At 30.8% G+C, this 27909-nt stretch overlaps 2 protein-coding genes across 2 annotated transcripts; both read right to left on the reverse strand.

The window, feature by feature from the left end:
* Positions 1–1743: 1743 nt before the first annotated feature.
* On the reverse strand, positions 1744–4092 carry LOC124819864 (putative indole-3-acetic acid-amido synthetase GH3.1). Its single transcript, XM_047291460.2, has 3 exons — positions 3679–4092; positions 3435–3536; positions 1744–3309 (listed from the first exon to the last, which is right to left on the reverse strand). Exons 1-3 carry the CDS (start codon positions 3987–3989, stop codon positions 1932–1934), a joined length of 1791 nt encoding a protein of 596 aa, XP_047147416.1. The 5' UTR covers positions 3990–4092; the 3' UTR covers positions 1744–1931.
* Positions 4093–15827: 11735 nt separating this feature from the next.
* LOC148191972 (putative indole-3-acetic acid-amido synthetase GH3.1) lies at positions 15828–18176 on the reverse strand. The gene is made up of 3 exons (XM_088101059.1): positions 17763–18176; positions 17519–17620; positions 15828–17393 (listed from the first exon to the last, which is right to left on the reverse strand). The coding sequence occupies exons 1-3, from the start codon at positions 18071–18073 to the stop codon at positions 16016–16018; spliced, it is 1791 nt and encodes a 596-aa protein (XP_087957185.1). The 5' UTR covers positions 18074–18176; the 3' UTR covers positions 15828–16015.
* Positions 18177–27909: the final 9733 nt, after the last annotated feature.

Here is a 27909-nt window from a genome sequence, read left to right on the forward strand (position 1 = left end):
TCCGTAGGCAAATGATGGGGTTGTTAAGTCCGATTAGTTCGATCCGTTCTTTCTCAAATTAAGACAAAATTGCTTTAGTGATATTAAAAACGGTTTAAAAATATTTTTTAATTTCTAAAATTTGATTTTGGAATTTTGGGTGACTAAAATTCTAATTTTTTTTATTTAATTTGAGAAACCGAAATTATATCTACCCTAAATTTTAAAGCAATAGTCAATATGCGTAACATGTTAGTCTTCAAATATGCATTAACAATATATGTAATATAAATTTTATCTATGGTTTTGTCAATTAAAAAAATAATACATAGGCTAAGGAACTTACTAAATTATCCCGAACCATTAAAAATTTGGATTCTTTTATTTAAATTTTCATAATTCAACCCAAATGATTTATCAAACTAAGCGAACCAACCAACCCACATAAGAACCCATTTGACCATTTCACATCCATACCAAAACACAACGTAGAAACCAATCCCAACACGCAGACAATGTTGGAATATTCGATTAATACTAATACACGTTCATGTGGGTGAAAGGAAACAAGTACAAAAACATCAACTCTTGGAATAACATTATTTAATATCGTGATAAGTATAAAAAAATGCTGAAGTGTGATCTCATGCATCACATTTTCCACTATTTTGGTTGAAGCTTATTCCTCTGACTTGAATCGATGAGTCTTGTACGTACCCCTCTCCATAGTCAGAATTATTTCTTCAAATAACTTAATCTCCACTCAAGATTTTAATATTTAAATATAGTTATTCTTTTATTCCCTCCTCTTTTAGTTGCTTTAATGGGCATTCATTCAAGTACAACATTGAATCATATAACTGCCACTTTCGAAGCAATATTCACAGTAACACAAGTTGTGTAAGTCAAATACGTTAAGGACGGTCAAATATGTTAACTAACCATCGAAATGCAAAAACCAACTTTATCAGGAATTTTATATTCTTTTTTTGTTCATTTTTAAAGCACGCATATTCCGTTTCCAGTTGAAGAAATTCAAATTCTGTAGAAGGCAGAGATGGAGTGCGTTCCACCTTCCTTTGTTTACCCTTCTTCAATCAGATGAGATGTGGTAAAGATAGTCAAAGATGTTAGTTAGAAAGGATACCAAATTTAATCTAAAAGTAATTAAATATAATTGAAAATTATGGAATGTCGATTGTGACAGACAGTAAGTAATAAGGTCCTCACGCAGCCACGCACTCAACAACAGCTCGCATAAGTGCGGTATAAAGGGTCTTCTGATGCTTCCAAGAACATAATGCCTCAATAAAACATTTTTATTTATTAAAAGGTTAAAGCCGAACCAGGGTTCGCACTCGACACATTTCACAATCTACCTGCGAATTATAAACTAACCTAGTGTCGCGGACAGAATATGTAGCACGTGCACAAAAGTACATCCGCATAGTGCCTATTGAAAGAGATAACTTCAAGCTATTATACTTGGATCACTCATCACATCACAAGTTCAATTCTTACCAAATCAACCTACCCTAAACAAAAATCAACTGTTTCCATCACTCACCTTTCCACGTCTTTTCAAATCGTCAAAATACAGGGTGAAACTGAAACACATGGTTTCCACACTGGGATAAAACAAGCCTTGGTTTCTTTACACTATTAATTACACGGCTCACCCATTTGAAATTTATCTTATATTTCACAGACAAGAAAAGTTAAAAAGCGCATCACTGTTTAACAAAGCCACGGCCAAAAAGAAAAGCAGAGAAAACAACCACTTTGGAAATATCAAATCAACAAATACAGACAGTTTTGGGTTTGACAAGTGATGACAACAACAACAACCATGAACAACCCTTTTCTGTCATCCATCTTGTTCTTTCTTTTTTTTTCTTCTCCTTATTAAAGATCCTATGCATGACTACTACATGCTACGTTATACAATTGCATCAACTACGACGTTCTGGGGTCCAGTGCGGTGCAGCAGGACTAAAATGAGAAGAAAGCACCCTGGAATCGAGTAGTTCCATTATGGGAGCGAAGTTCACGCATCTGGGCACTTTGTACTGGTTAATCGATGCTCCACGGGAGATGGCGTAGTCCATCAACTCCTCAAAGGTGCCATTTTTCACCACTCGTATCTCCAACGGTCCAATGGAGTTATCCGCCACCCTCCCTTGTCGGTAGACTGAATTCAGCGACTCTTCCATCGCCAAGCAGCACTTGTTCAGCACTTCGCTCGTGGGAGAGTGAGATGAGTCCTTCATGAACAGTTCCCAATAAATCACGTAATGCCCCGGAATGGATTTGGTGTCAGCGAAGCTCGTGTACTCCACCACGCTGGTGTTGAACTCCTTCAACAGCTCCGAGGCATTCTCGATGGCCTTCTGCAGCTCCGCCTCGTCTGTTTTGTCGGAATCAATGCTCAGCAAAACGTTCTTACGCCTCACGAAGCGGAATTGCGGGTCCGAATTATGGAACCCGGTTACTTGAAGGATATCACCCACTCTGTAACGGCAAAGACCTGAATAGGTGGTGATAATGAGTTCATAGAACTTACCAAGTTCCACGTCTGCTAGATCCACCAAGCGAGGAGGCGAGTCCCTGGAGAGACTCACAGGAGAGTGATCATCATGGGGTAAGAACTCAAAGTAACCCATGTTTGGCAGTATGGTGTAGGAGACATCAGAGGGTTCGGACATGGGTTTAAGGTTAAGGCCGAAAAAGCACTCGGAGGAAGCGTACATGGTACACGGTTTGGGTAGGCCTCCACTGTAGTAATCAAGAGTTGGAATGTATTGAGCCATGGCTCCTGTGACTATGACGTCAAGGTACTTTGTGTTGGGCCAAATCCTCACGATTATACGTTCCCAGTTTTCTCCGGAGCATTCGTTTTTTATGAAAGTGGCGAGTTCGGGATCGGGTTTCAAGATCTTGGTCATGCATCCCCTGATGGAAGGGTCTGTGACCTTGGGGTTTAGGGTTCCGGTGTGGATATCATGGACCAATTGGTCCCAATTGAGCTGCAGGAATCTTATGGCCCGGAGAAGGCCAGAGGCGAAAACAGCTCCGACACGGAGAACCTCATGGCGCATGATAAGGCCACACAGCATCTGAGTGTACATGCTTTGGAAGGAATCAGGGCAAAGGATGGCGGCGTTGGGGCTGGTGAGGATGTTGTAAGGGTCAAATGGTCTTTTCCTGAATTGCTCGCTCTTGTAGTAGCTGGTCAGCACCGGACGAGCCAGTAACCCGCCGGGTGTCTTGCTCTCTGCCTTGATGAACAGAAAGTGAAGGGCCTTCCCTTTGTCCAAATCGGACACGTATCTTCAACAAACAAACAAACCAAGTTAATTAGTCAATAAATTAAAGGTAGTAGTAACAGTAATTACTATAACTGCAATGCAATGAAGAAAATACGTTATCATTAACGTTATTAACAGTTAACTTACTGGTTCATCACTGGCATCTGCAAGCTGTACAGGAACTGACGACGGTCCATGTCTTCATCGATGGTTGGCATCAACTTTCTCTCGCCAGCAGACGTTCCAGAACTGTAAAAATATTTTCATTGCACAACATGTCACTATGTATTCATCAAAAGCACGATCCACATGACACAAACCATGAATATTCTCAAATGACAGATATAAAAGGATCCTTGAATTATGAAAGAGAGAGATAACAAGCGTGTACCTTGTGAGGAACTCAGAGATGGGGTGAGCGCACAAGATGGGAGAGCGGTCACCGTTGGCAATGCGTTCTATGTCAGGCCGCAGATCCTCGTATGAGACAACAGGAACCTTGGACTTGAACGAGTCACGGTCGGTGGCACCGTTGAGTCGGAAGCGTTTGAGGTACTCCGTATCGGCGTTTTGGAAGAGAATCTGGCGAAGGACTTCCTCCTGGATAGGATCAGTGTTTTTGGTTAAGTGCTCGATGAGCTGAAGAGCATCTTGACCGTTCTGGTCACGAGGTAAGGAGAGGAAATCAGTTTGAACGGCCATGGTGAGTTTTGAGGACTAACAAAGAGGGATAGAAAGAGAAAGAGAGAGAGAAGAAGGTTTTAGGTAAGGTGATGAGGGTGAGAGACGGTGCAGGGAAAGGAGAAGGGAAGGGTATTTATAGTGGTTTGAGTGACGTCATGGTCAGGTAAGGGTTAGCCACGTAGGCAAGGCGGGTCAAATAGTTGTATGGGAGGGGCTGATGCCGGAGCAGGGGGACAAAAGACGAAACCAAAGTTTTGTTGTACACCTGGCTGGTGGACATGTGGGCCAGGGAACACGTAGGAATGAGGGGTTCATGGCCGACATGTATCGCCACGTCATCAGAAAAAGTTGGGCGAGCTTACGCGTCAGCCAAACCACGCGGCCATTTCTTTGCAGGGTTTGTTGGCCTCCGAAAGCGATGGGTGCTGCCGGCTTCAACCCTCCTCTAGCCCATTTCTTTCACTAAGAGACAGCCAAAACTCATTTGCCTCAAACTCAACACCTCTTCAACTGCATAATTATCACACTAATTTACAATTTACAGCATGGGAATCTGGATGCTGATCAAAGATTAAATCTCAATGTTTTCATTAAGACAACTCTATGTGAATTCTAATCACAGATTCTACTACTGCTCATACTTTGAATAGGGCCAAATATAGTTTTGGAGTCGATTAGGTTCATTTACAGTGTAGCAATGAGTATGGTCGCACTAAAAGGTTTAGGATTCTTTGGATAACGACGTATACAATATTAGATTGCCTTCGTTTTTTATTCATCGTCATTGTAACATATAAGTCATAAATCATACTATGGTATTTAATTAATGATTCCTCAAAGATGGCGAAGAGAACGTCATCACGTGTCATGGTATTGAAAAAGAGAAATAATCCAAACTATTCACCTAACCTCTGTTTTAACTCATCATATTAAAATATAATCTTGTCCCATGATTGAGTTATAAATAATTACATTTTTATAATTTCTATAAATTTTGTTTACTGATGTGATATTTAGCATAGCTTTCGGGTTAGAAAATGAAGTAAAATAATAATAGTAATGATAATATAGTATAGGATTAGAAATTAAATATCTAATAATAAAATTAGAAACTTTGTGTATCACTATTCATTTAAAAAAAACTCTTGAAAATAAAAATAATACACGGTATATCCAAGACAAAAAAAAGATTATAATTTTTAAATATATAGTTTTGTTTTGTTTTTTTTATATATGTATTAGCGGGTAATTGATTGGTGATGGTGTCGATATTAGGACAATGAGAATGACACGCAAGAAGTACATAGAAATACTATACTGCTGATAATCAACATTAGTCATTAAAATATCATTATAAAATTTTTATTTACTCATTGCACTAGCGTGGGATCCAAAATAGACAATCAAGAGAAACATAAAACTAACTTACTCTATTTGAGAAAACCGCTCTGGTGGAAGTGGAGAGCTCATGTCGAGGATTACTTTGACAATCTTTGATTTTCAAACAAATGAAAGAAAATGAGAACTCCAATAAAAAAAAATAAAAGAACCATAAAAAAGTAATTTATAAATAAATAATATATTTTAAAATAATAAAACTTATTCATAACAAAATTATTTATAACAAAACTACTTATAAAAAAATTATTTAATATTAAAATAGTTAGGTTTCACTATTTTCAAACCATTATCACTGGTACAATATCATTATTTTAAGTTTTACATATCTTATTTTAATTTTATTTTCTTATGGACAATCAACACAAGGTTTGTCCTCACTGCTTATATTCATTTTCGTTATTTCATTAATATAGACTATTAACATCAGGAGACATGACATAACTGATTAATGTTGGAGAAATAGAATTTTGGAAAAAAAAAACAAAAAAGAAGGACCTACTCTTTCAAATCTAACAGACTAAAAGCATAAAGATACAATGTTAATTTCGTTTATGATTCAAATTTTAATGCATATTAATTCTAAAATTAAGAAATAAATGAAATGTCTCAAATGTGACTTTAAAATACAGTTTTATATGTAAAAAGTATTAACGTTAGGTTAATTTAAAAAATTATATTTATCTATTTTTCAATTTTAATAGTAAAAAATATCAAAATTTAGAATAAAATTGAATTACAATTTTTTCTTTAAATTAAAATATTAAAGGCATATTTAATTTTAAATATTGTTATATTTTAGTTTTAATGAATGTTTTAAAATGGTAGAAAAACGTAATCATTTTAAGTAATTAAAAATTATTAATAGATATAACTATATAAAATACAAACATAAGTATCTGATGTATATAAATTATTTTTTAATCGTATGCGAAACTTGTTACATCCATTAAATTATACTATTAAAATTTTGTACTTATCTTCTACAAATGACAAGATATTTTATTTTCAAGGAAAGTTGTTTTCTCCCTCTCTTTTTCTTCTTCTACCATTTTTTCTCTTTTTCTATTTGGTATGTTATGTTAACAGTGTATTAACAAATTTATTTCTTCACATGAAGCAAATATTTCAGATGAAAACTAAACAAATTCTTTATATTTTTTATGGTATCATGCTCATAGCTGACAAAAGTGTCAACATGAAAGCTTCGTTATAATATTAGTTAACAAGTCGTGAAATCAGTGAATGATGTGATGCGTATCAGTTGATAGATATAATAGCTAATCAACTGTAGTGATAAGCTTTATTATTTTCATTTTCTTAAGAATGAAGAAAGATATTTTCTAAAGAAAGAGAATTTTCAGAAAAAGCTTCTGCAAGACCAACTTTTACTAATTTGGAATTAATTAATGTTTTTAACTTTGGGATTTCTCAATCTCAGGTTCAGTTTTATGGGAATAAATTGCAAAAGTATTTATAAATAATAATATTTTTATGATGATAATAATTTATAATTTTTATGTTAACAATTTTAATATATATAGTTTTAATTTAGATTATACAATGATAATTATATATTTATTATATTTTTATAATTATGATAATTTTTTAGTACACATATATCATATATTGTATTTATTATTTTCAAAAATAAATATATTAATATTTTTTAAATACATGTTGTATTTGATAACATATTGTACCGTAGTCACAAACTTCAATTTCATTTCCAGTGGGTTTGCTTCACCCAACAAGGTAAGTATAAGTTTTAAAACTTCCTCGTTTGCTTACAAGGCATCAAGAGGACAAGTTTCAATATGCTAATTCACTTTTATTAAACTAAAATTAAAATTACTTTTTAAAAATATATTTTGTATTATATTATTTGAAAGAGGTAAATATATAAAAATATTATAATTTAATTTATTAATATTTACAAATTAATCTCTAATTATTAATTATAATTATTAATTATAATGGAGTAATTTAAAATAATTATTTTAAATTTATTTGATTAAAAATAAATTAATTAAAAATTTTATTTATATGACTAAATACTATATATATATATATTAAATTTTAAAAATATGAAATTTGACCGTTGTTCTTTGATTAGTCAAGTTACGATTTTCAATTCTACCATCAACCAATATGTGCTACTTGTGCTACTTCATTTCTAGATAACATCCCTTTTGCATTTATCGTTTTCTTCATGCATCTCACAGCATGATAAAATACATATTTTAAAAATATTTTAGAATGTATATTCTGAACTATATTTTTTCTTAAATATATTTTATATTATACAATTTAGAATGTATTTCGTTCAAAAAAGTGTTTCCGAATATACAATACAAAAAATATTTTTTAATATGTTTTAGAATGTACATTCTGAAACATATGCTCAGATTAAAAAATATTTTTCAACGTATATATTTTGAAATGTAAATTTTTTAAATTTATTCTAAATTATACAATTCAGGAAATATTTTCAGATTTAAAACTACATTTCAGAATGCACGGTCTAGATTCATTTAAAAATATTGAAATGTAACGATAACTGGTATATTTTATTATAATTTTAACAAGAGATAATATGAGATTTATAAATTTAAGGGAACAGGAAGAAAGATTTTATTATGGGCCTAAGTCGGGTTGACCCATTTTAAGATTTTAAAGATGAAAGGTTTAAATAGAGAAAATAGGTGATAAAAGGCAATCAGTGTGGGAAAAATACTTCAAGAGTTAGGCCCAATACGAGTTTAAGATGGGCTGATAAGGTTGACATATTCTATAAGAGTGTTTCATCCTACACTTCCAAGTTCTCATTCTGCACCTCCAAAAATTTCATTTTTAACCTTCTGACATCTCATCATTATCCTACACCTTTAACTTTATAGAAAATTTTATTTTTAATTTTAATAAATATATTTTTATTTTCTTCTTTTTCTTTGTTAAAAAGACTTTATATCACCTTAATAATAACTAAATTTAAAATTCAAATATTATTTAATATAATTTTACATTTTAATAATTATTAAAATATGATTTATGTTATAATAATAATTATATTAAAAATAAAAAATAAAAATAATAACAAAAAAGTAAATTATATTAAATAAAATATTTAATATATTCAAATATATTAAATTATATTAAAATATTAAATTAAATTAAATAATAAACAAAATTTTAAAACAGTTATTTATCAAATAAAAAATAAAATTATATTAAATAAAATATTTAAATATATTAAATTATATTAAAATATTAAATTAAATTAAATAATTATTAAAATTTATATATAAAATAAAATTTTAAAAACAATTCTTTATCGGGTATCGGTTATAACTCATCGGATATCGATATCCGATTAACAAATTTTTCAAAATTTTGTTTCTTTAAAATTTTAATAATTACTAAATTTAATTTAATATTTTAATATAATTTAATATATTTAAATATATTAAATATGATTTTAAGTATTATTTTTATTTTTGTTTTTATTTTTATTTTAGTTATTATTTTTTAATTTTCTTAATAGAACTATTTTAAAAATATAAATTATATTTTATTAATTATTAAAGTATAAAAATATAATAAGTACATATTATAATTTTTATTTAAGTTTAATATTTATTAAATTTTAAATAAAAAACAAAGTATTAACATATTTTATAGATTTTAATATATAAATAAGCTTTTTAAAATTTTCATTTTTATTTAAAATTTAATAATTATTTAATTTATTTTAATATTTTATTATAATTTAATATATTTGAATATATTAAATCAAATTTATTTTTATTATTATTTATTATTATTATTTTTATTATTTTATTTTTATGTTTTTAATATAACTATTATTATAATATAAATTATATTTTAATAATTATTAAAGTACAAAATTATTTTAAATAATATTTAAATTTTAAAATAAATTAAATTAAATTATTATTAAGGTAGTGAAGATTATTTTTAATAAAAAAGAAAAAAAATGGAAAAATATTTATTAAAGTTAAAAATAGAGTTTTGAAAAAGTTGGAGGTGCAGGATGATGATGAGATGTTAGAAGATTAAAAGTGAAATTTTTGGAGGTACAGGATGAGATCTTGGAGTTGTAGGATCAAACAGTCATTCTATGATACAACTTGTTGATAATTTTTTACAAAAGTATAGAGTAAATTTCTTCTATTTTCAATGTTTTGTTTTTTCATTGACACAACTTATACATAGTTTTTGATAATAAATATTTTTATATTACATAATCTAAAATAAACATCTACATATTATCATCTTGATAGAGTAAATATGTGACCAACTTGACATATGTTACAATTGTTTATTTATCAGAGTTAGAGTATCGGTATTTTTGCAGGTTTCATAACTAAAATTTTGATATAATCTATAACCTGTAAGGGGTTCCTTTTCTGTGTACATATTAGTTTTTCTATTTTATTCTTTAAATAACCATTTCTAAAATTAAAATAATTATTTTATTGATTTTATCTTTTAAATATTTTTTTTTAAAATTTAATTGTTTTTTTTTTCGATTTGACTGTTTTTCTTTTAAATATAACAGTTTTTAAAATTTAAATAAATAGAAAACTTATTTATAAAATAAATAAGAACTATTAATAATCAAATTGTAAAAATTATTTGTAATTATAGTTTTATTATTTTTTATTATTATAAAAAAAAGTGACAGTAATAATATATAAAGAGATTTTCTATTGTACACATTTTTTTTACTTTATCCTTTAAATAATCGTTATTTTAAACTAAAATAGTTATATTTATATCTTTACCCTTTAAATAACTATTAGTTTTAATTTAATTATTTTTAAATTAAAATAATTATCTTAATATTTTTTACCTTTAAGTCACTATTTATTTAAATTCAGTTGTATTTTAAAAAAATTAAATTAACTATCTATAATAAAAAAAAGCGACATATATTATGTGTTTTCGGTGATTTTATATAAAGAGTGTTTTAAAGCAGAGTACTATGCTTCTAGTTTTGCTTATAATTTAGCAGTCACCATTAATATATGTACTTCCATAATTTTAACTTGTTCTTCTATATATATTTTTTTTGTATTTGAGAATATAAATTTGTAATATAATTTTCTGTATACAATTTGTAATACAATTTTATTTTCTATTTAGCTTGAACAAAAAATTTAAGTTTTATTTTATTTTAATTTATTTTTTTATATTTTTTACTTTTTTTATCTACCTTTTTCCCATATCCTTTATTAAGAGAATAATCAAACTACATATTTCAATATAGATTCAGAGAATTAAAGCTTATGACACGTGGGAATATATATATTTAAGAGTGCATTTTAAAGTTTGTCAACATAAATAAATTTCATTAACAATAAAAACAGTGATGAATTATGAAAAGCATCTCTGAATACCATACTTTTCTATAATTTTTAGTCTAAGTACTATTTTTGAAAACGCTTGGAAAATAAAATAAAATATTTCTAGACTTTATTATTGCCTTTGAAAAGTCGTCCATTTTTATATTATAAGATTAAGAGATAATTTGTAAATGCTAATAAAAACTGACAACTAGTCATATCGAAAATTACTTTACGAAAAAAGTTCTCCATATTTTTTAATAAACATGAAATTAAACTCGTGCAAAACATTGTTCTTTTAATAGAAAAAAATGAACATATATTTTCAAGCAAGAAAAAAACGAAATACAGTGTAATTTAACGATAATAAAATATACATAATATCCTCGTAAAATGAAAAATATCTTTCCAATGTTTGATAATAAACGTAACGTTTTACATTGAAGAAAAACATGTAAAATATTATATAAATGAGAACAACGGTTAGATATAAGATATTCAAATTTTAGATTTAATGTAACGTAAACTTTACCAGTAATAATTTCTTAGTTCATTGATTAGAAGTTATCGGTAATTTTCCCTTTAGTAATATAAGAGCTCTATAAAACATGTATCCTCTCATACAAAAGAAGTCTTTTTAAACCGAAAGTTTCCAATGATTCTAAAAGAGAAAGAATTCAAATTCTTCTCCTAATTTTTTATTGATATTCTTCTTCTAATGTTAGCATTAAGTAATAAGTGAACTCCATAAAACATACACTCTCACACATACACAAGAGCCTTATGAAAAAGGTTGTTTAAAATTTCACATGGATTAAATACAAAATCAGAATATAATGTATAACTAGAGAAAAATCTCATTTTACTAAATCAAGACAAATATCTTTTTATTAGTCAGTTTGATGAAATTGAATAAATTAAAATTGGTTTGAAAATTTAGAAAAGAAATTAAAAAAATTAAATTAAAGAAAGATTTGAAATTGTAATTTTATTATCAGGCTTAACCTTAGGTAAAAGAAATAGTAAATAACGATAGAATAATACATTTTTACGTTCATTTATACATGGTATAAAAATAAAGTGATAAATTTTTATATATGTAATTTTTAAAAAGTAAATAGTAAGAAAGAATAAGCTATAAAAAAATATTTTTCTTTGTAGAAAATAATAATAGTTTGTGTGTTGAATGGTACCAACACAGAGAAAGAAATGAAGTATATTGCAACACTAGAAGACAAAGCACAAGCATAAAGGTTGGCAGAAACTTTGAGGATATGTATCGTGGTTGAAGATAGAAAAGTGAGTGATGAGAAATAATAAAAAGAGCAGCATTCTTTCAATGGTTATCATGGGAGTGAAAGAAGGGACAAAGGCTCAAAGGAAAAGCAGAGTACAAAACAAAAGCACAGAAGAAGAGAGAGAGAGAGAGAGAGATGTTGAACTGTCGAAGAAGAAGAAAACAATGCACGTGATCGACCTGGAATCTAACCTAATCTTCTACTTTATCAGTACACAGCTGCACCTCCACTATTCAACCCCTTTAACCATGCAACCTACAAAACAATCTCCCCATCATTATCTTTCATGTTATTCCTCCTCAAACCCCTAAAACATCATTAATCATTATTTAATGTCCATCACACACAACACTCACGTAAATTCCACCTTCCTATGTTTCTCCAAAATTCTTTTCATTTCTCAAACACTATAATTACTTAAGTTTCGTTTACCTTATTTCGATAACATGTTAATCTTCACTTCGATACAAGTATAATTTGACAGTAGGATCGGGTATACCATCGAATTAATAATAAATATTCGTTTTTATAGATGATCTTTTAATTCTCTTATAGTTTAAATTATTTTACACATAACAATACCAATAAATATGTCGTTTTTTAAATAAAAATATAATTTTAATTAATATATCAAAGACATCTTTTTTAAAAGGAGTATTATGTTAAAAGGTAAAAATATCAATCAATTTTTTTATATATAAAAAAAATTAAGTCATTTTAGAATGGAAAGATTGATTAACTTTACAAAGTAAATTAAAATTTTCATTGGTCAGAAAATCAACAAAGTAAATTTTGTCTAATTCATTACTTAGTACTCGTGTTCATCTAATTTTTTTTATCGGCCATGTTCACAGTGAACTTCAGTTCTACAAATAATAAATTTCCTTAAAATAAAATTTTAAATGATTTTAATATTATCTTAAGAAGTGAATTTAATTCTAATTCAATCTTATAAATTGATTTGTAAAAAAAGTTTATCACTGTGAGATCTCAATACTTTATAATGTTCCATTTATTTGCATGTATGTGGCAGTGATGAAGTTCGAAATGTCATGAATTGTCATTTTTGTATTTGCTGAACTATAATGTCGTAAATGTATTTATTGGTTATCAGCACCTTGCTAATAAACCAAAACTAAACACATAATTTATGCTGCTATAATGATTTTGTTTACTTTAAAAAAAATTGAGAGCTTTTCTGGTTGTACATTCAAACCTATGATTAAAAATAAGCAGAGAATAGTGATGAGCTTCACCAGACAGGAAGACAACCAAAGGTTTTACTTTAACAGCGTCCTACCACTTTAAAACCTTATTCCGACCACCACCAACTACATCGAGGGTTGCCTATGTTTATATTCAATTAACTTAAAAAAGCAACCATTTTGTCACATTTTTTTGCCTCACTTTCGCACAACCTATATATGTTTTCCCCGATTAAGGGTGAGACAACATAGCTTAAAAAAGGGTTAGATTACTTTTTTTCATATTTAGTATATTATCTTTTTATAAAAAATATTGCTTAGTTAAAACTAACAGAATAGCATCTAACCATAGTATAAAATGCAAATTCTGTTCTAGATATATGTTAATGATTGTGTGTGAGTGTGAAACGTATTGGCAAAAGTCAAGTGTCGTCTTTCAAGAATATTTAGTGCGATGATTAAATATTTTGATTTAATTAATGATATTAAATTTGAGTTATAGATATATAATTATGTTTGAATATTCAGATAAAAAAAAATGGAAACATAACTAAAGTTATATATGTGCTCCCTCAACCTCATCCTAAAGCCACCAAGCAAAGGAAGTCTTAATTTTACCTTCAACTATAGTTTTCAAAGTCTTAATTTTGCCTTCAACTAGTTTTCAAAGTCTTAATTTGCCTTCACACTTGTCATATCAACGAGACATGCATCTCAAAGGTCTTTCCTAATATAATATTATTTCTCTTCAACTATAGTGTTCAAAGTTCAAATCATATCACATATCAAAGTAACATGGACTTTCTTTTATTTTTTCCTTCTCAACAACCCTGCTGAAAGTAATCCGTAGGCAAATGATGGGGTTGTTAAGTCCGATTAGTTCGATCCGTTCTTTCTCAAATTAAGACAAAATTGCTTTAGTGATATTAAAAACGGTTTAAAAATATTTTTTAATTTCTAAAATTTGATTTTGGAATTTTGGGTGACTAAAATTCTAATTTTTTTTATTTAATTTGAGAAACCGAAATTATATCTACCCTAAATTTTAAAGCAATAGTCAATATGCGTAACATGTTAGTCTTCAAATATGCATTAACAATATATGTAATATAAATTTTATCTATGGTTTTGTCAATTAAAAAAATAATACATAGGCTAAGGAACTTACTAAATTATCCCGAACCATTAAAAATTTGGATTCTTTTATTTAAATTTTCATAATTCAACCCAAATGATTTATCAAACTAAGCGAACCAACCAACCCACATAAGAACCCATTTGACCATTTCACATCCATACCAAAACACAACGTAGAAACCAATCCCAACACGCAGACAATGTTGGAATATTCGATTAATACTAATACACGTTCATGTGGGTGAAAGGAAACAAGTACAAAAACATCAACTCTTGGAATAACATTATTTAATATCGTGATAAGTATAAAAAAATGCTGAAGTGTGATCTCATGCATCACATTTTCCACTATTTTGGTTGAAGCTTATTCCTCTGACTTGAATCGATGAGTCTTGTACGTACCCCTCTCCATAGTCAGAATTATTTCTTCAAATAACTTAATCTCCACTCAAGATTTTAATATTTAAATATAGTTATTCTTTTATTCCCTCCTCTTTTAGTTGCTTTAATGGGCATTCATTCAAGTACAACATTGAATCATATAACTGCCACTTTCGAAGCAATATTCACAGTAACACAAGTTGTGTAAGTCAAATACGTTAAGGACGGTCAAATATGTTAACTAACCATCGAAATGCAAAAACCAACTTTATCAGGAATTTTATATTCTTTTTTTGTTCATTTTTAAAGCACGCATATTCCGTTTCCAGTTGAAGAAATTCAAATTCTGTAGAAGGCAGAGATGGAGTGCGTTCCACCTTCCTTTGTTTACCCTTCTTCAATCAGATGAGATGTGGTAAAGATAGTCAAAGATGTTAGTTAGAAAGGATACCAAATTTAATCTAAAAGTAATTAAATATAATTGAAAATTATGGAATGTCGATTGTGACAGACAGTAAGTAATAAGGTCCTCACGCAGCCACGCACTCAACAACAGCTCGCATAAGTGCGGTATAAAGGGTCTTCTGATGCTTCCAAGAACATAATGCCTCAATAAAACATTTTTATTTATTAAAAGGTTAAAGCCGAACCAGGGTTCGCACTCGACACATTTCACAATCTACCTGCGAATTATAAACTAACCTAGTGTCGCGGACAGAATATGTAGCACGTGCACAAAAGTACATCCGCATAGTGCCTATTGAAAGAGATAACTTCAAGCTATTATACTTGGATCACTCATCACATCACAAGTTCAATTCTTACCAAATCAACCTACCCTAAACAAAAATCAACTGTTTCCATCACTCACCTTTCCACGTCTTTTCAAATCGTCAAAATACAGGGTGAAACTGAAACACATGGTTTCCACACTGGGATAAAACAAGCCTTGGTTTCTTTACACTATTAATTACACGGCTCACCCATTTGAAATTTATCTTATATTTCACAGACAAGAAAAGTTAAAAAGCGCATCACTGTTTAACAAAGCCACGGCCAAAAAGAAAAGCAGAGAAAACAACCACTTTGGAAATATCAAATCAACAAATACAGACAGTTTTGGGTTTGACAAGTGATGACAACAACAACAACCATGAACAACCCTTTTCTGTCATCCATCTTGTTCTTTCTTTTTTTTTCTTCTCCTTATTAAAGATCCTATGCATGACTACTACATGCTACGTTATACAATTGCATCAACTACGACGTTCTGGGGTCCAGTGCGGTGCAGCAGGACTAAAATGAGAAGAAAGCACCCTGGAATCGAGTAGTTCCATTATGGGAGCGAAGTTCACGCATCTGGGCACTTTGTACTGGTTAATCGATGCTCCACGGGAGATGGCGTAGTCCATCAACTCCTCAAAGGTGCCATTTTTCACCACTCGTATCTCCAACGGTCCAATGGAGTTATCCGCCACCCTCCCTTGTCGGTAGACTGAATTCAGCGACTCTTCCATCGCCAAGCAGCACTTGTTCAGCACTTCGCTCGTGGGAGAGTGAGATGAGTCCTTCATGAACAGTTCCCAATAAATCACGTAATGCCCCGGAATGGATTTGGTGTCAGCGAAGCTCGTGTACTCCACCACGCTGGTGTTGAACTCCTTCAACAGCTCCGAGGCATTCTCGATGGCCTTCTGCAGCTCCGCCTCGTCTGTTTTGTCGGAATCAATGCTCAGCAAAACGTTCTTACGCCTCACGAAGCGGAATTGCGGGTCCGAATTATGGAACCCGGTTACTTGAAGGATATCACCCACTCTGTAACGGCAAAGACCTGAATAGGTGGTGATAATGAGTTCATAGAACTTACCAAGTTCCACGTCTGCTAGATCCACCAAGCGAGGAGGCGAGTCCCTGGAGAGACTCACAGGAGAGTGATCATCATGGGGTAAGAACTCAAAGTAACCCATGTTTGGCAGTATGGTGTAGGAGACATCAGAGGGTTCGGACATGGGTTTAAGGTTAAGGCCGAAAAAGCACTCGGAGGAAGCGTACATGGTACACGGTTTGGGTAGGCCTCCACTGTAGTAATCAAGAGTTGGAATGTATTGAGCCATGGCTCCTGTGACTATGACGTCAAGGTACTTTGTGTTGGGCCAAATCCTCACGATTATACGTTCCCAGTTTTCTCCGGAGCATTCGTTTTTTATGAAAGTGGCGAGTTCGGGATCGGGTTTCAAGATCTTGGTCATGCATCCCCTGATGGAAGGGTCTGTGACCTTGGGGTTTAGGGTTCCGGTGTGGATATCATGGACCAATTGGTCCCAATTGAGCTGCAGGAATCTTATGGCCCGGAGAAGGCCAGAGGCGAAAACAGCTCCGACACGGAGAACCTCATGGCGCATGATAAGGCCACACAGCATCTGAGTGTACATGCTTTGGAAGGAATCAGGGCAAAGGATGGCGGCGTTGGGGCTGGTGAGGATGTTGTAAGGGTCAAATGGTCTTTTCCTGAATTGCTCGCTCTTGTAGTAGCTGGTCAGCACCGGACGAGCCAGTAACCCGCCGGGTGTCTTGCTCTCTGCCTTGATGAACAGAAAGTGAAGGGCCTTCCCTTTGTCCAAATCGGACACGTATCTTCAACAAACAAACAAACCAAGTTAATTAGTCAATAAATTAAAGGTAGTAGTAACAGTAATTACTATAACTGCAATGCAATGAAGAAAATACGTTATCATTAACGTTATTAACAGTTAACTTACTGGTTCATCACTGGCATCTGCAAGCTGTACAGGAACTGACGACGGTCCATGTCTTCATCGATGGTTGGCATCAACTTTCTCTCGCCAGCAGACGTTCCAGAACTGTAAAAATATTTTCATTGCACAACATGTCACTATGTATTCATCAAAAGCACGATCCACATGACACAAACCATGAATATTCTCAAATGACAGATATAAAAGGATCCTTGAATTATGAAAGAGAGAGATAACAAGCGTGTACCTTGTGAGGAACTCAGAGATGGGGTGAGCGCACAAGATGGGAGAGCGGTCACCGTTGGCAATGCGTTCTATGTCAGGCCGCAGATCCTCGTATGAGACAACAGGAACCTTGGACTTGAACGAGTCACGGTCGGTGGCACCGTTGAGTCGGAAGCGTTTGAGGTACTCCGTATCGGCGTTTTGGAAGAGAATCTGGCGAAGGACTTCCTCCTGGATAGGATCAGTGTTTTTGGTTAAGTGCTCGATGAGCTGAAGAGCATCTTGACCGTTCTGGTCACGAGGTAAGGAGAGGAAATCAGTTTGAACGGCCATGGTGAGTTTTGAGGACTAACAAAGAGGGATAGAAAGAGAAAGAGAGAGAGAAGAAGGTTTTAGGTAAGGTGATGAGGGTGAGAGACGGTGCAGGGAAAGGAGAAGGGAAGGGTATTTATAGTGGTTTGAGTGACGTCATGGTCAGGTAAGGGTTAGCCACGTAGGCAAGGCGGGTCAAATAGTTGTATGGGAGGGGCTGATGCCGGAGCAGGGGGACAAAAGACGAAACCAAAGTTTTGTTGTACACCTGGCTGGTGGACATGTGGGCCAGGGAACACGTAGGAATGAGGGGTTCATGGCCGACATGTATCGCCACGTCATCAGAAAAAGTTGGGCGAGCTTACGCGTCAGCCAAACCACGCGGCCATTTCTTTGCAGGGTTTGTTGGCCTCCGAAAGCGATGGGTGCTGCCGGCTTCAACCCTCCTCTAGCCCATTTCTTTCACTAAGAGACAGCCAAAACTCATTTGCCTCAAACTCAACACCTCTTCAACTGCATAATTATCACACTAATTTACAATTTACAGCATGGGAATCTGGATGCTGATCAAAGATTAAATCTCAATGTTTTCATTAAGACAACTCTATGTGAATTCTAATCACAGATTCTACTACTGCTCATACTTTGAATAGGGCCAAATATAGTTTTGGAGTCGATTAGGTTCATTTACAGTGTAGCAATGAGTATGGTCGCACTAAAAGGTTTAGGATTCTTTGGATAACGACGTATACAATATTAGATTGCCTTCGTTTTTTATTCATCGTCATTGTAACATATAAGTCATAAATCATACTATGGTATTTAATTAATGATTCCTCAAAGATGGCGAAGAGAACGTCATCACGTGTCATGGTATTGAAAAAGAGAAATAATCCAAACTATTCACCTAACCTCTGTTTTAACTCATCATATTAAAATATAATCTTGTCCCATGATTGAGTTATAAATAATTACATTTTTATAATTTCTATAAATTTTGTTTACTGATGTGATATTTAGCATAGCTTTCGGGTTAGAAAATGAAGTAAAATAATAATAGTAATGATAATATAGTATAGGATTAGAAATTAAATATCTAATAATAAAATTAGAAACTTTGTGTATCACTATTCATTTAAAAAAAACTCTTGAAAATAAAAATAATACACGGTATATCCAAGACAAAAAAAAGATTATAATTTTTAAATATATAGTTTTGTTTTGTTTTTTTTATATATGTATTAGCGGGTAATTGATTGGTGATGGTGTCGATATTAGGACAATGAGAATGACACGCAAGAAGTACATAGAAATACTATACTGCTGATAATCAACATTAGTCATTAAAATATCATTATAAAATTTTTATTTACTCATTGCACTAGCGTGGGATCCATAATTTTATTATGCAATTTAATGAGTCGTGTAAGTAAGGTAAAATCTGCAAAAAATGAGGCACAAATTGACTTTAAATTATTTACTTCTCATCAATTATCCATTTTAAAATCGTGATTCCAATTTTAAAAATATTTTCAAATGCCTTAACTTTGATCTTGCAATTGAATACAAATTTCCAATCCCAATTCATTGCTAACAAACAATTGGTAACCGAAAGATGACCTGATAATCAATTAATGGTTAAGCGTTACAAATAATCTCTAAAAATAAATAAGGAACAGTTTTTATAATTATTTTTATAATTTTACATTTATTATTTTTGTTTTGTCTAGTAATAAATAGTGTTTTCAACAATAATAAATGATATATATTAGTGTAGTGTGTCACTTAGTTGAGTTTTCAGTTTTTCCTTATTTTCTAAAAAACAGTTTTCGTTATATTGAAAGATGAGTTGGGTCAAACACAAAATTTCAGAACATCTTTTAAAACTAATCTGCTTAATTATATAAAGAAAGGAAATGTTGTCATTTCTATTGTACATATGAATAACTTTCATTTTCCAATGTTTCTGATTTCTTATCTTTCCTCTCAAAATTTCTCTCTTACACCAAACTTTGCTTTTTGGGTTCTCTTCTCTTTTCTTCTCTCCGAACACACTTTACTTTTTTCTGATAAGCTTTTTCTGACAAGAAAAAATATTTTTGAACCAGATAATTCTTACAACGTTTTAACATATTACACAATTGATTCCTTATTTATTTATTATTATCCTAAAATATTGTGAAAATAAAATCTATATTAAGTACTTATCTTATAACTGTTAGATTCTGTGAGTCTGTAACACTCTGGCAAACGTATGAATTAAAGTTTTGTGGAACTCACTTATATAATGTAATTAATAATCACTGAGCGAATTGACAATGATATTCAGTGCAATTATTAGTAATCCTCAGATGTTTTTGTCAGTGTAATTGAAGCTTTCAATTTAACAAAAGTTGTTGAATCAATATCTGAAAAATAAACACTTGAACCCATAGTATAGTTCATATATATGAGTAATATTTTTTACGAATAAACTTAAAATACTATTTTGTTTAGTAGTAAAAATATAATAATTAACGTATGAAAAGTAACATAAAATCAAAAAGTGAAAAATAAATAAAAGTAATTGTAATTTATAGTGAATTTTTGGGATATATGTCCTAAAAGCGGGGGAGGGGAGATAAATATGTCACTTTGGACTTTTGGTTTTACTTTATGTGAAGATTATAGTTTTTATGAGTTATAACTTTGTATTATACGAAACTGGCTAACCTTTAATTACGCAGAAAAAGGTGGAACATTTGCTTTTGCAGAAGAAGATAGAATCGCTTACAAATTGCTGAACCTGATGTGGAAATGACTCTATGGATTCTGGGAATGGACCACATGACTAGCGGTAAATGCAGCATAGCAGAATTCTGATTTTTGTCACATATTATGTGTAGATGCTGTCTTTCTGGGCTAAAAGCATACATTATCTTAGGAAGAAAATCTTAATGTCAGAGCTACCTAATCACTCCAAGGACCACATATTCAGCATTTTAAGATTATATTTTCGGTCTAGGATCCAATGCAGAAAATAGTAATAGTAATAATCCATCTTTCAAGAAAATTTACTAAGAGAAAGAATCAACATTAATAACATAATTTCAACAATAAAAAGATATTTTTTATACAATAATTTAAACTCATTCTTACTAACAGGTAACAGTGTGAGTAGTTAATAAACCCCATGTACACGCAATAGTATTTTATATTTAATGTATATATTTTATTATGCATGTAATGTAAACAGGTAAAAATTTAGTCAGAAACTATTCTTTATTCATAAATAAATACAAAATTTAATATTAATTTTGTGTAGGTCTTGAATAAGAGACTTTTTCACATAATAACTAAAAGGCCATAATACAAATAATGTTTAAAATATAACTATATCATTATTTAAAAAAACAATTATTTTTGACTGTTTTTTGAATGTTTGTAAGAAATTCTTACCACAGAATCATTTTAAGAAATTTGCATAATTTGAAGGAAATGTTTTCTTTTTTGGGGGTTTTACCTTTTATGCAGAGATCACTGGTCTTTTCAAACTATGTTATGTTCAAGATGATAAGGATTACCAGTACGTTTATTCCAAACATGGCTAATTTCTCATGCCTTTAAGAGTGAACGATGCCCTACATTTTCTGATAAAATAATATCTCCTAGTGCGTGTCACAATGATTAGGCATTAAGAGGAAGAAAAGTTCTACGACATTGACCACACAAATACTTTGCATTCGTACATGTTTGAATGTTTGCACACAGAATAAGAAATAACAGTTAAATTACATCTCCTAACCCTAACTTATCTCTCACCAAAAGTCACCACAACTTCAAGTCTGTGGGAAACTTCGCGGAAAGAGTTTCAAGAATAACAACGAATGCACTGCTGCATTTTCAAACGTTGATTTCCAAAATTTCTTAAAACATCACTTAGCATAACGTAATCATTCTCAGTGTCATAGACAACAGATTACGTGCAATGGTCCGCAGTCACAATAGGAGAAATTTTGAGTTGCAAGGTGCAGCAACTCATGTCACAAAAAATTAAAAATCAGCCACCAAAAAAACTCAACTGATATATAATAAATAATTAACTAATTAATTAATTAATCCCAGCAAGTATCCACCCGGGGAAACATCATGTCCAACAATGACATAACAGTAATCTGGCTTAACTTCCTCTTGTGCAACAAAAGAAACATGGTTCAATATATAAAAAAAAGGGTCAAACCCAAATGGCTCTATAATATTGTTAACTGCATTTTTTTCTAGCAACATTGCGTGGTACTATAGAGTGTGGTGCCGTCAAGAAACCTAGTTTGAAAATGGTTTGTAAAATACATTACTTGGACCTGTTCTTCCACACGACCATTTCCGTATCCTCGTTGTGTCTACGATGATGAGTTGTTAGGTTCCTCGATGCTTCATTCACACACTTTCAACTGTTGCAGACTCGCAGTCCGGTCTCGAGACTTTGGAAGCGAATCTGATGTGGCTAATGTCGTGACAGTATTGCTCATGCAATAAAAAAAGCCGAAAAAAATGCAAATAGAGCGTTCAGCTTGCAAGTGCGTGGAAGAAATGCGCATGAGTGGTATTAAATATGCGATACGGGTATTAAACGAATCATGTAATTGACTTTAAGACGATAAATGTTGTAATATCATATTAAAAAATAAATTTGAAATATAATTTAATATTAGAAAATTATTAACAGTGTAATATAATAATATCGATATATTTGGTAGAGTAGAGATTGTGGGTTTGAGGCAAGGTGAAGGAAGTAAGTATGTTAAAAGTGACAGTGGGTGTGGTCCTGCGTTAAAGTGGTGAAAGTGGAAACCAGGAACACGTTTTTATGTCGGTCATGACAACTAATGTATGTTTTGCCAAAGATGTGAATCTCTACGAGGCTTACATGTAGGTTAAAAGAGTAGGGTTTGAAATGGTGAAGCAAGGACTTGGCAGAAATAGAGTCAAGAGGACAGATTTCACGCGTGATGATGGCGGACCTATTTTTCTTTTTAGGTAAGAATTGACAGAAAAGATACTGAGTTGCTTATGCGTTGCCAACTTTTCTATGTTAACCTTATAGGAATTGGCTTTTCACTACTTTCTTCTACTCATTCAAAGAACGTTGTTCAGATTTCTAGTTAAGTCTAGTGTTTATGTATTCATCTTCTTATCTTGAAAGTTTTCCTTGATACATGTGTCCATAGTACTAATCAGTATAATAGAATATTTCAAAAATTAAAATATTACGCTATTTAATTTCAAGATAAATAAACAAGCTTGTATTGAGGACAATGTTTTTCAAGATAGAGAGCAGACTGTGTGGTTTTTATACTTTACAGAATGATAAATAGATTATTATGAATTCTGATAATATATAAATAGAAGGTAAATTAGGGTCTTTGCAGTGAGAAAAAAAACGTGGGGAGTACGTTGTTTGACCTGGTGACATTCATAGAATTTCATTAATCACTTTTCTCAGTATTTATAAGTTTAAAAATAGACTTTTTTTTTAATTAGAATTTGACCAAATTACATTTCAAAAGTTAATAAATGTGTTTTATCTATGAATGTGTTCAATTTTTAATGTAAATATCTGATATGTGTTTAATCGAGCGATGACTCACTCTTAATGTTAAAAAACTCATCGATTATTCATCTTTAAACATTAATTTTTTAATCAACAGATGACTGATCGATCATACGTGTTATATAAAAAAAATAGAAAAGCGATAAACATGTGGTAGTAATTTGTGTGTCGAAATATACTTATAATATTTCTCTTATATTTGTTATACGCTAAATGTCAAATAATTAATACTAATTGTATTATAGGATGCCTAAGCTCACCAATGGTCGACTGGTAACCCGGGCGACCATTAAGAAAACAAATAACACATTGTACCGAGATATATTACGATCGTAGTATAGCGAGCGTATGTGGGTCGATTGCACGAAAACGACCATCGATGGACCCACAAATCACTCTTTTATCATCAATCGTTAAGACGATCGTTTATAGCGATCGTATGTATATGTCGGTGGCACTAAACAGTTGTCGATTAACCAGCAATGTCACGACAAGCCAATAAAATACCAGAGGAAATACGTCCGGTCAAATTCAGTCAATTCGAACATATTAAATCTTAATAAACAAAAGAATAAACAGTTAATGCCACAAATCACGGGATTAACTGACCCAGTACCAAACACGACCTAACGGTTGTATTTTCCAAATGGTCAACTTCTGTAACCAACCGGATTTTAAGGTAAACGGTTTATTTTATCGTTTTAAATATGAAAAACAGAGAGGAGAAAGGTACGTTTTCTTCCTGAGAGAGATTGATGATTTTCTTCTATGATTGAACTGAAAGAGTTCTACAATTCCCTTTTTTGTGACTTGAGCGTCGGAGTGCCTTCGCAGGTACCCATCCCATGCTCCCTGAAACGTGCTGACTAGGAAAAGGACATGAAGATAAAGACATCCTAGGAGGAGAAGATGCGACTCATCAGGTTCATATTTTGGTCCCAACTTTTATACAGAAACACTAATTAAATATGTATTCCGTATTGCAGCAAACAAGAGAAAATATATAGCAGATAAAAAGAAGTGAACGTCAATGTCATTAGTTTTATTTTAAGTGAATAAGAAGTAATTAAGGTCAGTTTCAATGAGAGAATTGAAAGTATTATTGGGCGTGGTTTAATGAAATATCCATAAGAAATTCCGTGAAGAATCAAATCCATGTGGTTAGGCAAAACAACAGGTAAAACTATTAAAAAAATGGAGCACGAGAATTTTAGAGTTGTGAAAGTATAATGCATGAAACATGAGTGTTGAATTTTCTCACCTTGTCACTTCGCAAAATCATTTATGCTTTTTTTAATTGGAGCCACAATTACTTCATTCTTTCCTGAGTGCTATACACACTCCCAATCACTTTCACTATTTTTAAATCTTAAGCCATGTTTGGATATTCCTTCTTATCAAATGCCTTTGCTTCTCTTTATTTTACTCTTTATTCTCATCGCAAAACATTTTAAAGTAAAACTTGTCATTTTATTCAAATTTCAGGGTTGGAAGTTCGATATTATTAGATAAAGCTGAAAAAAACGACTTTTTAGGGAAGTAATTTGAGGTTTTGGATTGAAAATAATATTTTTATTTATTGTATAAACTTATTCAAATATTCTTATGTCTCTCGTTCGAATAAATCACAAACTAACTTGTGTTTGATTTTGGTACAACTTAGACATGCTTGAGAGAGAGGTGCTTCAACGTAAAGAAGCTTACACTTCAAACAACTTTTACAAAAACAAAAAATATTATTTTTTCGAAGTTTCGAACAAAAAATAATATCTTGATATTTTATATGAATTTGTTTACGACCGATTGATTCATAATATCATAATATTTTCCCTAAAAATCTCACATCAAATTAATTTAAATTCACGTTTTAACTACGTTTAATAAATTAAAATTAATGCCTCCCACCACTCTTAAACTATTAGTATAGATGCGTCACATGCAGCACAACACAACACACACTTAAATTAAATGAAATGGGCTTGTTGTACCCGTGACGTTTGCTAGGTTTTACTTGCCCAATAGGCTAAGTATATATCTTAAAAACTATTGTTGTGAGATAGATGAATAGGGTATAAATATGTTATCTTGTCTTAAGGTTTACTTTGAGCAGAAGTAATTTAAATATGAATTAAATTTTTTATATTAAATTAAAATTGAAGGAAAAAAATTAAATAACATAAAAAAAATTATAAACATTAAATCATAAGGATTTTTTTTTATAGAATGTAATGTCATATCTCTTACATAAGCCACCATGCTACATGATAGTAAATCTAAACGAAAGGAATATAAAACATAATAAAAGAAACAAAGAACGTACTATTAATGTAATTGTCTCTTTCGTTTATATATATTTTTATAATGCAATAGATCTAAAGGGGTTTTCAAAATCTTAGGTGATTCGGATACGAGAGCTTATCCGGAATCAGAATTTAATAGTAATTAGAAAAATCAATGATTAGAAGCCGCTAAAACTTAAAATATTTAGCATACATGTTATCCCAGTATTGTGGACTAGTACAATAAAACAAAACATTATTAATGTTATTTTGATTCCAAACCATTTTAGTATATCTCATCATGTGTTTAAACATTAACAATAAACTAAGACAACAATAAGGTATTGCTCCGTAAAGTTCCTTCTAGGGGTCCAACAGCCAGAATTGTTTTTATCAAAAACCACTTATTCTTCAACTATTGATGAATCTCATAAATTAAAACAACTTACTATCGTATATAATCAATCTAGTTATACTAAAATATTAGTTTTATGTGTTTTTTTCTTAGAGTTTTATGTGATTTAGTTCTAATACGAGGTGTTTAAATCTGATATCAATTTTCTAGACTTGTATAATATATATTGTTTGAAATTGATCAATGCTGATTTTTGTTAAATTGAACTACTCTTTATATTAGGTTGGATTCTAACATCTTTACTTCTTAGAGTATAAGATTGGAGAGGTGTATATTCTCTAGCTTGAGATTAAATTTAAATTAATTTGATTTTAATTGTGAGATACACTTTTAACAAACGCAAAACTGTAGTTTCTTACTTGACTGCGAAATATGAGGTTGATTCTTTGTCCCAAAACTCTCATTAAGGTTCAAAACACGTATAAAATAACCTATAATAAAGAAAGAACACAACAAAATCACTGTCTCGTGCTCCAAATAAATGTCACCATAATCGTGGAGATCTTTTATTTTCTGAAACACAAATGATATAAAGATTCCGAAGGTAAATTTTATATGTTTTATTATGCTTTCTAGTATTTCAGGATATTTTTATTATTATTTATTCATCTAGACAATTTGACATATATATATATATATATATATATATATATATATATATATATATATTTGTTCTTCCTTGATCCATTAAAACTATTTTAACTGTCTTCTCATGGTTTTTAGTGGTCTTTATTTGAGATTAATTCTTGTCTGATTAAACTTATATTTCCCTTTTTTTTTGTGTGTATCCTTTAATAATTCTTTGTCATTCATTAATACTATTAATTCTATTTAATGCTGATGTGATGTGTTCATCCACTGTTATTCCAAATTTTTGTTACCTAGATATATTAATGGATAATGATACTTTGACAATATTTTAATATTATTTACATGTTATTATGTAATTGGTCCAAAATTACTTCACAATCAATAATAATAATCATACCAATGACATGACACGTAGATGATGTTCAAATGTTGTAAAAAAAAAAGATGTTGTTAAAGTATCATTATCCTATATTAATTGAGACGAAAAATAAATTATTGGAGGGAAAAAAATCAAACACAAAATGGAAGACAAGGGATTTAAATATCCTTGATATTCACCCATAAAAATACGTTTTTAGTATACTTAATTAGATAAGTTACGTATTTTAAAAAGAATATTCAATATCTAGAGTTTGAACTTTTATTATTAGAAAATTAAAATGTAGATAAAAATGTGTTAGTAAACTGAAAATCATTCAATTAAAATACCAATTCATCAATTGTTTTTTAAATATCCGAATCAAACTCAATAACTTATTCTTTTAATATTTAGAGTTAACGCTTACTTCGTATTTAAAAAGATGATTTATCAATTTAGCAATACTCATGAATTTTGACTAATATGAATATGTGATTTGGGAAAAGTACCCAAAACAAACAGAAGAAGTTTGAACACGATACTCAAATTACTATATAGGTTGCAAATTTTTCCTACAATATTCTCATTTTTTGTGGATAAAAAAAGGCACAGGCTTCACTTTCT

This window comes from Vigna umbellata, chromosome 10, assembly GCF_029865625.1.
Source record: "Vigna umbellata cultivar VRB3 chromosome 10, Vumbellata_1.0, whole genome shotgun sequence".
Taxonomy (NCBI): domain Eukaryota; kingdom Viridiplantae; phylum Streptophyta; class Magnoliopsida; order Fabales; family Fabaceae; genus Vigna; species Vigna umbellata.